Source organism: Homalodisca vitripennis, unplaced genomic scaffold (genome assembly GCF_021130785.1).
Source record: "Homalodisca vitripennis isolate AUS2020 unplaced genomic scaffold, UT_GWSS_2.1 ScUCBcl_4152;HRSCAF=10158, whole genome shotgun sequence".
In the NCBI taxonomy this organism is placed as follows: Eukaryota; Metazoa; Arthropoda; class Insecta; order Hemiptera; family Cicadellidae; genus Homalodisca; species Homalodisca vitripennis.
Window position 1 is genome coordinate 40236 of NW_025780283.1, and position 14579 is coordinate 54814.

The following is a 14579-nucleotide window of genomic DNA, read 5'->3' on the forward strand; positions in this document are numbered from 1 at the left end:
TTGAATCTGCTCAAGGACCACCAAATCAGCTGCACTCAGTTCAGGGAGTGGATAGGAGGGTTAGAACCAAACCCAAAAGCCAATAATGTTTTAAAATATACATGTAACAGCAATCCAACTTGTTTGAAATACACCAGTTAAATGTACAAGATTGAATTTTGCATATCTAATTTATTTAAATTTAGGTTTATTCCATATTTCAACTGTGGTATGCTCTTCATTCAAACTCATCCCTCCCAAAGTTGTCTTAGTTACACCACTGAAAGATTTTGATTCTTGAAATTGGTGCAAGGATTTAAGCAAGATGGCCTTCTCTTTTTGTAATCAAAATTTATATTGAAAAAAGTATAATTACACTACTACAATGTGTCAATATCATGATTATATACTATTCTTTTTTACGTGTATGCTGTAATATGTACAAGTAATTAGTTTGGATTAACTTGTACCCATAAAATAACAAAAGATTTGAACTAGAACGTGTTTAAGTTTGTCAACATGAAATAACACAAATGAATGGGTAAAAAAAGATTTTTATTCATAACATTTTATGTTATTTTTGAAGTACTGCAATAACTGATGTGCAGAATCTCGTCCGCCTGATCCTCTTATCCAGGACAGTTCCATCTCTGTTCCAAAGGACTTCTGTTCTATTAACAACAAACCAATGAAATAAGGCTCCGTTTTAGATGCTGCTTTGGAATTTTCCACCTTCACTCGTTTTGGATTATTTGAACACTTTGCATCTTCATCACAGGTACGTTTGGTTCCAACTCTAGCAGTTTCATTTTCTGTCACAAGATCTGGATTTCTCTCAACTTCTTCTGATTTCGGAGAACCATTTTCACTAACCTTATCACAGACATCTATTTGGACTTTTTCTTCAATTTCATCCCTCTCATTTTCACAAACCTCAGGACCTACACTTTGGCTGTCTTCTGGTTTCAGTTCCGTATTATTGTTCTCACTTTTACTCACTGCTTGCTTTCTCTTTTCCTCACGTCTTTTCCTCCTAGAGTTAGTCCAAGTGTTTGCCAGTGCAGTGATCTCCATTCCGCACATCTCATCATTGTTTTTCCGAACGGAATAGGTGATCTGAAAAATTCCTTAATTTTAACAAAATTTAACTTTACTACTTAATATTTTACACAGACATTTCCCGAGGAAAATGTTTTTATGTATTAATAGCATAATTTATTTATTAATTCAGTATTACAAATATTGCGGCACGTGCGGTTACGCCTTGAGTATTGGAATATAAATTAGTCTTTAAATGAAACTGGTAACTTTGGCAGCAGCTCTCTGTATACCATGTCACTTTAGTAGTGCTTCAACTTATAATATACAGTTTTGTCAATAGTATAGTGCAAACTAGAATACAAGGTTTTACTAAAAGGTTACTAAAGTGTTTTATTTATAGACAATTAATATTCCAATACTCAAGGCATACCACATGCCACAACAACTAATATTACAAAATATCTACTATGTTATTTTCATTTCATACTGTGTTGTTTACGTGAAATATAGTCCCTATTATAGTAGGCAAGATGGAGCAAGATACATGCCAAATTAAACAACCCAAACAAGCTGATACTCTTGAGATATATGTTTAAAAATTTAGCAGTTATGAAAATAAATCTGTAAACCACTCAAGACGTCAACAGTGATCTATGTTTGAACCATGACAATTGTAAAGTGAAGGAAAAACTTGACAGTAAAGTACATGAGAACTGAAACTAAAACAGAAATAGTATATCTATAAAAACTTGAATAACATTGTGTACTGTTATTGAACTGCAAAAGTTTGTTACTTTCTAATCAATACTGGAATTTATTTACTTTGTTATTGCGCAAAACCTGTGGAAAATGCCATATCACCAAATTCTTCTAAGTTTCCGTTGTCTTGTACTCACCTGTAACTTCACCATGAGCTGGCGCAGCACTTCCAGAGTCTGCTTCATGTCCGTGTCGAACATGTGAGAGAAGGGAAGGCTCTTGGGCTTCTGTAACGGTTGCTGTTTGACCGCAGGCAAGGTCACCGAAGGTGTCAGCGTCCACGCTATGCCCCACCTGGTGGTGCGTCCCTGACAGAACTTGTAACTGGTTACTTTTTGCACCTCTGGCTTTTTGAGTGCCGCCAAAATCTTCCCCACACTCGTCTTGTGACCCAACATCACACTGTACACTCTGTGACAAAAACATCATACTGTACACTCTTAGACAAAAACATACTGTACACTGTGACAAAAAACATCATACTATACACTCTGTGACAAAAACATCATACTATACACTCTGTGACAAAAGCATCAAACTTAGCTTTTAGTGAGCAAATATTAAAATAATCAAAATGAAATTTCTTTTTAAAAATGAAACTAAGGGTCAATCCCACTGCTTATCAAATTCTGGCTTGCTTTGCTCGCACATTCCTGAACTTATATTCTAATACTGATCAATATATTGTTATAGTCTGCAAGTACATACACATATGCATTTGAACATAATTATTTTGTACTGATATAAAATCGTTTTACACCAATATTATCCTCATTGTTAATACTATATTACTTCACAAAGAGGAAATGAGTGTTGATTATATTAAAATAGTGTACTGAGGAAATGAAAATCATATTTTCAACTGAACTGTAATCTTAAGATCACACAAAATATAAATCTCGTGAGATAATACTTATAAGGGTTTTAACACAGTACAGTAAATCTGTGTTAAAAATGCTGGACTGATCTTTGACGTCTAGCTGGTGATTTGAAAATGGCACAATATCCCACAAAGTCACTCATCCAACGATTTTGTAGGATATTGTGCCATTTTCAAATACCATAAAGCTTCTTTACTGTGACACTAGGTATTGCTTTGAAGCCATTGTGTTGAATCGTAGAACTCGCAGGGGTGCATTTTTATTATCAATTTTATTCCAAATCACCAGACAGCTTTATATAATAAATCTTTCCACTGTTTCCACATGTTAATTGTGGAACGTTCTCCCAGATAATATCAGATTTATTGACAAGCTCCATTGCTTTGGGACTAAAGTTAAGGCCTATCTGCTGACTCGGAGAGTGACGGTTGATGGTTCTTGTGGTCGCACTTGGGGTAACTGTATGTAATCTGAGTGAATGGAGAATGAAACTGTTAAGGATGTTATAATTCTATTAGTTGATTATTGTATTAAATATAGTTTTGTTAGAGTTTAATTAATATAATCAATTTTTAATTTTAAAATTTAAATTTTTGTGTTGTATAGTAATTAATTATTAAACGTAATAAATTTAGTTTTACATGCCCGTTACGATATTGTAATAGGAATGGTTTGATTTTATTTTCTTTATCTGTGTTTAGAGGTTAAGTGGAAGAGAGGACGTTTTAGTCTTAATTTCACCTCTATAAATAGACATTTTTCATTTTTCATTACCTTAGACTCCAAATTACACCATGTGAGCTGTTCTGAAGGAACCCTTGTTTTGTACTGTGAGAACAAGATACACAATTGTAATAGGTAGAGAACAATCCAATGATGCGTACCTGACTTTATCCTTCAGCTTGAGACTGTCTTGTATAATGCTTTCGACGAAGGCCACTTCTCCACCAGGCGTCACTAACTCCCAGGAGGCTCCCGTCATGGCGTTGCGGGGAGGTGGTCGGGAGGGTGACCTTGCCACATTCTGTGGTTCCAGCTCCTCCTCAGAACTGAAGAACGGAGGATTACAAACACAGAAGTCGTACACAGTGTCAGCCTCCAGCACACCATCCAGCATCGTTCTTTCTGGAGTTTTTTGGACTGAAAATAAAACTAATCACTTCTAATACTATTATAAGTCATTGAATTAAAACTCTACGATGAGACTAATTTTCAAAACAGATATACAATAAGTTTATTACTAGTAAAATAATTTTATAAATAAAAATATGTGATGGAACATTTTAACCTGTTTTTTTGTTCGCTATTAAGTCCAAAGATGTAATGACGATTGATCAGGGCCCGATTAAGGTTTTTGGCGCCCGTAGGCTATCTTGTACTTCGCGCCCCCCCCCCCAACAGTTTCCGGCCGGCTTCCCTCTGTCAATTTTCAATAATAAAAAGTGTTCAGTGTTCTGCTGTATAGCGGCCATATTATATTTTTGTAATAAAATTTCAACTTACTTAAATTTAAAGACCATTACAGAGAGAGACCATTTAGAGTATTAAACTTTAGGAAAAGAACAACATTCAGCAACTAACTATAAACTTTAATTATTGTTCAAAGGTCTAATGATACATGAATGTATAAAACTGCTATGTAATATGTTCAAATTCAACGGTTAAAAGAACTATGCTGTTTTGCTGTCATTTCCTAAAAACACACAAACAAACAAACAAAAACAGAAAAATTATAGAAAGTGCAAACTTGCAAAGGGAAAGGATGCTTAACTGCTGAGCATTTATTTGTATCTTTAAAATGGAATATGGTCTATTGTTGTAGACTTGTAGGTAACATTCTTTAAAGAGAATCAAGGGTTCTTATTTACCACTGGTTTTGTAGGACATACAAAAATGTGTCCTAGCTACAGCCAAACCTTACATGAGTTTTTAATTCTTATACATTTTTTGTAGATTACTATCATTAAATAGTCACAAAATTCAAAGTTCAGCACTTTGTAATGTTACTTTCAAAAAATCTGTAGGCTTATTTTTTTCAAAATAAATTAAAATGCATACTGTAATTTTAAGGCTGTTTAAAATTATGTGAATTTTATCTCTTACTTCAGTATAAATGCTGCCATAATAATGGAGATTTTATTGTTGTCCATTTTAATAAGAAAGCTTAGTAGCTACGTATAGCCTGTTTAATTAGCGTTTTAACTGTAAATCACTGAAAAGGATTTATAATAAATCAATGAACATGGTCAAATTGGTCATCAACTTTCTCTGGTTTATTCAAGTACATTATGTTACATAGAAATGACATTAGACTTTGGTATACAACTTGGTGACTTGAACATTTAATCACAATAACAAACAATGAGCTAGAACTATAAAATTATTAGGCCTACTGTTAACAAAAGAACTTTTTATTTTCTCATGACGATATATTCCCTGATTAAACAAAGTCTTTCTTCCGTGCTTTTGATGAGGCAAAACGCATCGATCAAGTCATCAAACGGAACGAGCTGTACATAGTCACTTTCTATAAATAAGAGAGCAAGTGCCTGGAGTTTTTCTTGCCGTAGAGTCGACCTCAAATAATTCTTGACTCGAGTAAGAGCAGAAAAGGATCTTTCTCCGCTGCAATTAGACACCGCCATGCCCAAGAAGATCCGCAATGCCACTTCCACGTTCGGAAAAAGAGATTCAAGTTTTAGGGTTTTTACATGTTTCAATAGCCTGTAGGCTTCAGTCCCGGTCGGTTTGACTTTCTTCTTTTCCTCCATTCTGTCTGACAGTACATTTTCCTCTTCATAGAATGTATTATCATCTTTTAAAAATTTTTGAAGATACAAACACTCATCTGGAAATGAATCATCTAGGTCTGTTGAATATTCATTCATTAGCTTTGTTGCCTTTTCCTTCAAGATTGAACTCTCAATTTTATTCAAATTCCATAAAAAGTTGAAGGAGTCTCGTAGTGTGACATAAATTGATTTTCTCCTTGTTAGTTGCCCTAGGAGTGTATCAATTGCTTTGTAGTAACAATTTATCAGGAATGATTTCCACCCATCAAACTCAGTGTGCCCCTCTTTGCTTTCTCCAAAAGGGATTTTTGGTTTCTTTTTCCTTGTATTGTCTTGTTTGTACTCTTGAGAATTGCACATAAGCTTTGCCTCACTTTCAAAGTTAGAAAATTGTTCCTCATTTCTTAATGAACTTAGAAAAGACTCTAGGAGCTCGTACGAAAGTGCTGTCTGATCTAAGTCTCCATCTTCAGATTGAAGTCGTACACTGATGTCATGAAACTTCATGAGTACTTTATTCCAAAAACAAATCATCATGGTCATTTCCAAAGACTGGAGCTTCTCTATCAGTTGTTTGGCTTCAAGTCGTACGTCTTTTTTATTTTCTTCGTTTGAAGTGATGTCTTGTAATGCTGCGATTATTTGTTTATATGACTTGTGCATGGCTTTACTGGCATCTGCTCTTGCACTCCAGCGAGTTTTCAAAAGGGTCTTGACTGTCAAACATTCTTTGTCATATTGCGACAAGAGAATTTCCCATCTGTGTGTAGATGAATGGAAAAAGTTGTACATTTGCTGTGCCAGGGCAAAATATTCAACAGAACTACTACTACTTTCTGCAGCGGTCGAACTTACTAGCTGTAACGAATGAGCTGCGCAAGGAACGTAGTGAGCAAGAGGATTTTGCTCTTTGATTCGATTTTGAAGCCCCTTGTAACACCCAGACATGTTACTTGCATTGTCGTAACTCTGACCTCTACAGTCACTGATATTTAAGTTCAAACTTTCAAGAGTATTTATCACAGCCTTCTCCATATCTTCCCCTTTATGGCCACAATTTGGGATGAAACGTTATGAACCGCTCATTAGGTGACCCGTCAGGTGCTACAAAACGAATGACAAAAGTCAATTGATCCACATTGGAAACATCTGGAGTAGAGTCGACAATAATCGAAAAATACTTAGAATTCTTGATATCTGACGCGATTTTGGATTTAACATTGTCAGCTAACAGAGTAATAAACTCGTTAACGATCGTGGAAGATAAGTATGAGGGCACTCCTTTACCTTTATTTCCGAAACGAGCAACATGGTCAGCCATGAAAAGGATCAAACTTGCACAAAAGCTCGATACAGCCAAGGAAATTACCATTACTGGTTGACCCCAAAATTTCATTTTCACCATAAAACGGAAGCCCTCGAGAAGTTAAATACTTAACTACTTCAACAACTCTTGACAATACATCTCTCCAATACTTCACTTCTACTTGATGCTGCTCAAGTAGTTTTGCATCAATTCTCTGAGGTGCATTCATCCGGGTCAAATATTTGTTTCACACATTCTCTGTGCTCTAGACTATTATCATGTTCTTGAATTTTGTGTGAATTTTTCCAATCATTAAAGCCGCATGTAGCTAAGGCAGTCGTCCCCCCATAGAGCTTACAAGGAGCACAGTATACATAGCCAGTTGATTTTGGAATAAACTAAATGAGTTCTTTTTACAATCTCTCCATTTACAAGTTTTTTGAAAAAACAAGCTTTGTTCAAATAACGGTTTTGGTCAGAATACTGCCAGCTTTGATTGGGAAAAATCCCCACTGTCATTTTGATTGATGCTGTGCACTGCAAAGTATTCACGCAATGCCTCATTTACCAGCCATAAAGCGGGATCATCAAGATTTTTTGAATCGGTTACCTCTTTATTTGCTGGTACACAATCTTGCAACTGATGTCCCAAATCTGCTATTTGCTCGGTTGATGGTGGTGAAGGGACGTGTACAGGTGCAATTTCCGTTGTGGTGTCTGAGACATCGGTAGCAGTGGCACTGGCAGGCTGCTGAATCACTTCCACTTCCACTATAACACCGCTGTCCTCACTCACAACGTTTCGTTCAGTTCCCGTGACGACCGGCAATGTCTCAGCAGAACAACTGGGAGTTTCGGGTTTATTGAAAAAATCGTCTAGTCTATGAATTTTATTTAGAAGAGCACTTTCCCGTTCGTTACGCTCCCGGGCCCGTTTACGGTATTCGGAACCACTTGGTTTTTTACTTCATAATGTAGCCTACATATGTAAAACAAGCAAACCACTGCTTCTTCTAATATTTCAGTATCAAACACTCTACTCGACTTACGAATAAATGTCAGTGTTTATAATAACGAGCAATGACAACCAATTAATCACAACGAAAGTCCAAATAATTCATAGGCCATAGGCCTAAAACAAACAGTGCAGACGAGGAGACGACTGACTGCAGCTGCAGCTACACTCTGTCTCTATCTGTCAGAGAGCGTCAGTGTTGCAAACGGCGAAGGGCGGCGGCCGGCGGCGCCCCTCGCGCGAAGCAAAATTTCCCTTTTAGTTTCCCCTACCGTTACGATAATTACTATGCGTTGTCACTAATCGCTATTAATTAATTTCTTTTTCTACTTAATAGTTATTTTTAAGTAAATGGAGTAAATCTAAGGTCTAGGTGGATGTGTAAATAATGTACAAAAATGTATAGTGAAGTTTTAGACCATACCATTTTATTTACTACATATAAAAAAGCACTTCATCTTGAACTCCGAAGCGCCCTCCTAAAATCGTCACCGGTCTCGCGCCCTAGGCTGCAGCCTACTTAGCCTACTGGTTAATCGGGCCCTGCGATTGATTATAATTAAGGCTAAACGTGCCAGCAGCCCCAAAATAAAGCAAATTTATTTTCCTCTTTTTTCCCTTAATTTTCAACCAATTTAATTTTGAAAACTGATTTGTAAATTAGACACTCAGAGAATTTGATATAAAGAGGCAGAAACCAAAAAGAAATTATAACACCAAAGTTACTGTACATAGCTTCTATTTAAATTTGAAAATGAGCATTTGCAGGTAGTCATTTTGTGTACATTAAATTTGTACTTTCTACATAAATTGAATAATTCAATTAGAATCCCTTTTTTTTGTTATTTCCGAAATTTATCTCTTGACCAAACATCACCACTTGAAAAATTAATTTGGCACCTGACCAGAAAGGCAGATTAGAGGCCTTGAAATCTTGTGTTTCTTTTAGTTCAACAATTAACAAAGACATGCTGTAATCCTGTTATTGTATCAAATCAATTATAGACACTTCAAATTACCATCGTCAATGATGAACTGTGAACCAAGAAGGTTACGCTGTTGTAGCAAGGTAGAGTATTGTTTTCAATAAATTCCAAACACACTGTTTCTAATAATTTTACACTATAAAAATAAAACCTGTTCTAAGTTTTAAAATCGATACAAATATTAGATTCCAAAGCAGTGTGAAGTAAGCTTACTTGTTATTCTATCACTCAGACCGTTTCTCGTTACGTTGTTTGATGCGATCAAAACACTCTCCTCGTCCACTTCTGTGCCCAACATCTGCCATTGGAAATGTGTTTAGCGGCTAACAACGGGTACACACAGCTTGCTCCACATCCTAACAGAAATACACAGAGCGATGTTAAACATAAATACAAACTTATTAAAGTTCTCAACAACGATGTCCAACAGAAAATATCAAATACGAGACATATCCAGAAAGTCAGTGTACTGAGGTCTCATGGCCAGAGGAAGCACCCAACATCACCTGTTATCTTATTTGGAATGGATAAAATCCAGTTGGAGTTTATAATGAGATAAAAACTGCATATGGTGACAAAGCAATGAATCGTTTGAGTAAGCGTGACGCCGCGTCTTCACATGGCGTGAGATTGTATTGACATTTTTCATTAAACGTATTGTCGCATTGACAGTTCTCAACATATACTGACCTCGAACCGGTCTCGTTGCGGAGGGGAAGATTCAGGCTACAAGTAACATGGTACTGTAGCCAACATGTCAAAAAAAAAATCCCTCCAGCGGTAAGAGCCTTGGTTCACTTACTTTTTTATGCCTCGTAAATAATATTTCATTCATACTGTCATCAAAACAGAAATGAATTTACAATTAAGTTCTAAAAAGGATGTTAGACGTAAATTGAAACTCATTAAATTTAAATATATCTTGTATCTTGATTTCATCTATTAAACGGAAGATTAAATTTAATTAAGATTCAAAATGTCTTTATTAGTCATAAATTAACATAACGTTACAATAGACTTTGTCAAACTATTGGGCAGTAATACTTAAAAAAAATAATAATTTTAGACTAGAGACTTATTTTAAAAATACACGAACGTTGTAAAAGACATAAGAACTTACAAAACTATTAACTGGTATAAATAGAGAGTGGTTGTAGGAAATTATCTAAGAAATAATGAAAGCATTGTATGGTAAAAAAAAAAAAATTAAAAACACAAATTAACAAGAAACTCAAAGAACATATACAATTAAAACCCAATGAAAAATGTTACAATATAAATATTTAAAATAAATATGTAAATCAGGTGGTTAAAACTTAAAATCTAAAACTATAAAACAAAAGTTAAAACTTTACTAGATAAATTAAAAACTTAAGGAACTAATATCACTGGCCAAATATTCATTCACAGAGTTAAAATGCCTTTTCTTTAAGCCATTTGCTTACAACTCTTAATTAATACATTACTCACCAATATCTATCCCCCTTATAATATCTGATGTTTTACGATTGGCTGCCAGAATATCCTCGATCCACAACAAGTAATTCAAACGTAGCGGGAGAGTTGGGATTAGCCGATTCAGAGGGATCTCCACATCTAGACCAAAATCCTCCTTGAGCAAAGTTGATGTAAGGGCTCGTAACGATTCTTTGTTCTTGAAGTCAATAGAAACCTTTCCTGATATTTCCTGAAACACAAATTTAACATAGTTTTGTAAAAGGTGCTTCTTTAAAAGTTAAGGGTCCAACAGGTTCTCCTTAAAATCGTCTGTCGACCTTTGTAATAATTTTTGATAGAAAGGTCATAGAGACTTGGTGGTCAAAAGGTCAAAATTAAAAGCTAAAAAATTATTCCTACTACTTTACATTGGTCCTACGGATACCCATGGTTTTTCAACACAAGAAAATCGGCACAATAAACAAATTTGTAAATGAAACTAAGTAGAATCATATGACATTTTTTCTTTACATTCCATCAGATCCTTCAATACGCCACTGTATTGCTTCATTCTTATTGTAAGAGGAGGTGGTTGAGAATCAGGACAAATCTAAAACAGCTTCCTTTTGATGAGTTGATATATTGAAGTGTTCTTTCTTATAATGCTTATTTCTTTTTTGTTGCCATGTGACTGCAGACATCGTACACATAGCTTATACAATCAGACGTGCCTTTCGAGTAACTCATTCCTTTTCAAGCTGTCTTTGTCGGTTAATGAATTAAAACGCACATGATTGTAACATTCACACCTAAATTATGAAGCAGGTGGTAATTAAAAATTACCAGTCTGTAGCAACTAAAACACCGGAAGTTAACTAAAGAACTGGTGAACATCACTGTGGAAATTGTCACTTTGTGTAGTAAACCATAGAGTGTTTCGACAAAAGTAAATCATTTCATTGGATAGTGGGTAAAAATGATATATCGATTAGTTACAAATCGTATAATTTATATATCTTTGACACAAGTTTAAGAAAAAAGGGAAAAACCATTCTACTATCAATTTTCAGTCTCTTCATTGATGTTTGATTTTTTTCTCAGATTAGTAGATTTATTTTGTTGGAGCTCTTGTTGAAAATAAATGTTAATTATTTGAATTTATTATGTAGAAATGATGTACTTTGTACACTTCTTTCATTGTTTAAATATGGAAATAAAGGTTGTCATAACACAGTAAAAACGGCCCTAACAATGTTTGGATACTTTACATTATAATTCTCAATGCTTTAACCATTTGATTGTTTGGCTTTGTAAATCTACTTACTCTGATGGCTACAAACGAGAAAACATTAGTTTTGTCTCCTACACTGGCTTTGATAGTACTTGAAGAGAGAGCAAAGGTCTCAATCTTCAAATGGGTACGCTATAACACAGTGAGAGTTTAAATCTGTTGTCCATTTGTGTCTGAAGAGACGAAAATGCTTCACTAAGCCAAATGTCTACTCCAAAGGTTTCCCAACGAGGCCGAAGTGAGTGGCACAAATGGTGATACCCACTATGCTTTAGCAGCCATGATAAGTGGCAGGCGGCATGGCTTTTAAAAGCAACAATCCGTTTTAACTCTGGGGAGCTGCTCAACTCAGATTATGGATAAAACCCTCTCTATTTATCAAGAGAACCACTCGAGCATGACCAGACAAGAAAGGTTCTTCCTTCCCCAGGTGGCATGAACCACAAATGTTGGAGTAGCATGTTCTGACAAAGTGGAACCCGCTGATCTGCTTGTGTAACTCCAAAATTGTCATATTTCTCAGACAGTAGACAAGATCTCTTTGTCAATTTTTGTCCAACACTCATTTGACACAGATGCTACTGCCTCAAGTAGTAGGTTGAGAAAGTTTCTAGCTGGCGAGCTCATGGAATTCTTGATAGCATTCTAAGCGTACTCAGTTGAAGATTGAGAGCTTTGCTCTTTCTTCAAGTACCATCCCAGTCAGAGCAGAAGATTAAACTTTACAACTGAAACGTTCCTGGCTAAGACACAACTGGTCTATATCTTCATGGAAGTGAAAATCATCCATCGAGATAGTACCTGCCATAGTCTAAACAATATTTTTCAGCTAAACATCGAATATATGTAATAGCAGGAACCTTTTGTGTTATATTATCTTGCAACTGAAAATAAATATAAGTCTCTCCACCACCATAATAAATTTTGAGTATCCTGAGTAGCAAAACCCATTATATCTAACTAATAATGGGTTCCAATCCTCCGTCGAATATCAGTAATTTGTGGTGCATATAAAATCTACATGTTTCGGTACAACAGTGCCATCACAGGGGTTTGCAGGTAATAAATTACAACATGAATTAAAACTTGTTCCTAAATAAGGGCACTCAAGTTTTAATCTCGGAAGGTCTAAATCAACACAAACGTTGATTTCAGTATTTATTGTTAATTTGCGCATCCAAAGATGGTGCAACTGTTGACGTCATCAGAAACTAATACGAGGTTGACTCAAGGTCACAACAAGTTCACGTAACCCCCTGCGCAACTGTACAATATTGCTCCGTGTGAGAAAAGTAGGTCCACTTTTAATGTTCTACAACTCTGTTATTTTTCATATCCACCCCTTAAAACCCGATATTGTTTTGTTCATGAGGATGATCGGAACAGGTTGATAATACGAAACTCGTACCGTAAACTGGAGCTACTTTGCTCCATTCCTGAAAAATGTTTGGTGCCAGGTCATTAAAAACAACCATTTAGTTCCAGGTTTCACCAATGGGTAGCGCCTCTGCGTAGATTTAGGAATCGTTTCCTGGACTTTGGCGATTTGTTTTCACTATAAGCTGCTTTGAAGCTGTGTCAACCTTCAAAAATGTTATTCAATGTAACTCTAAATATAAGCAAACTTTATATTCTGTAGCTTTATACATAATGATAAATTAATCTATGTAACTGTTTTGCACATTAAAATTAGTTTAACTGTATTTGAATATAAAAACAAATTTTTAGTTAGATTTTACTCAGAAGTGGGGAGTTACTTTGCTCCAGTCGAACCATATATTTACAACCATGTAAATATTTTCTAGGTCACATAACTTACCTACAGCCTGGGTGTTATAGGCCCATACACCTTTTCTAGGTACTACAGACTATAAACTTCTATAGGATGTGTTAAACAACAACTGGATACATCTTCTTTGAAGTTTTTGATTTTACCAGTAAAAATTCATTTTTAGATACTATAATCAATCTTGTTCAGAAAACAGTTATCTATAAAACTATGGTGATTTACTTTTCTCCACTTCCATTTTCGTCACCTTTCAATGTGTGGTGAAGTGATAAATAAGTGTAGTATGTGTTCTCTTAAGTTTTTTGACAGCACTGTAATGAACAATAATTCAGAAATTGTTTTGTTTTTAGTGTGTCATGGAGTTTTGAACAGGGGTTTCTTTGTGTGTTTAGATGTGGTAGCTATTGTATTCGTCCTCTAGCTGAGGATACACTATTATTTTGTTGTTTTGTTTTACACAAAATTCCCAGAGCAGCCAAGAAGTTGTATCTTCTTACATATCCTCATTGCATATTTTGTAAGTTTTCTAATATTTTTATTTTTTTATTATTTTATTTTTATTGTAAGAAATTTTATTATTTCAATTCACTGTTTTTTCTGATTGGCCTCCGGGTAGGCTACTTTTCTAATGTCATATTAAGTTATGGAATGGTTATTCTAATGTCATGGTTAAGGAATTTTAGATAGGGTGGAAAGGAGCAGTTACATGAACCTGAGCAAGAATTTAGGTAGTAACTTATCTCAAGGATGTTTTCCTTTTTTTTTGCACTATTGCATGGTGGCGCTGAAGCCCAGGGCTTTTTCTTGCAATTCATGTTATTATTTAGGCTTTCCACCCTTTTATATCTATTATTTTATATGCATTTCTTTAAATGAAAAACAAAACATACTCAAAAGTGGAACAAAGAGCCCTAGTTTACGTTATTTTACCATTTCAGCCATAATTTGACATTTATCCTAATATATTATACCCAGCATTAGCTTCATGAACAAAAATAACATTCTTAACCTCATATTTTTTAAGCATCTCCACTAAAAAAATCAGCAACTCATGTAAAGTGGGACTTGGAAATATTAACAAAATGAATTACCTAACCTCCTACTGAGTTGTTACCTGTTTGGCATATTTTCTGAATTCTGGATACTTTATTGCAAGAGCTTTGAAGTCTGGAGGTTTTCTATACACGTTTCTGGGATGCATAAATTTGTTTAGAGACATTCTTTAGAAAACAAATTCCGTTCAACATGAAATGAAAATTCTGATTTTAATCTAACCTAAGTTCTCTTGATCTAAGACCTCGAT

General features: G+C 35.0%; 1 protein-coding gene across 1 annotated transcript; it reads right to left on the reverse strand.

The window, feature by feature from the left end:
- Positions 1-513: 513 nt before the first annotated feature.
- LOC124372833 (U6 small nuclear RNA (adenine-(43)-N(6))-methyltransferase-like) lies at positions 514-14568 on the reverse strand. The gene is given in 7 exon segments (XM_046831237.1): positions 514-1095; positions 1917-2190; positions 3545-3800; positions 8973-9072; positions 9075-9115; positions 10230-10446; positions 14391-14568. Coding segments are annotated over 7 exon segments (1554 nt in total). The 5' UTR covers positions 14496-14568; the 3' UTR covers positions 514-534.
- Between the last annotated feature and the right edge of the window lie 11 nt (positions 14569-14579).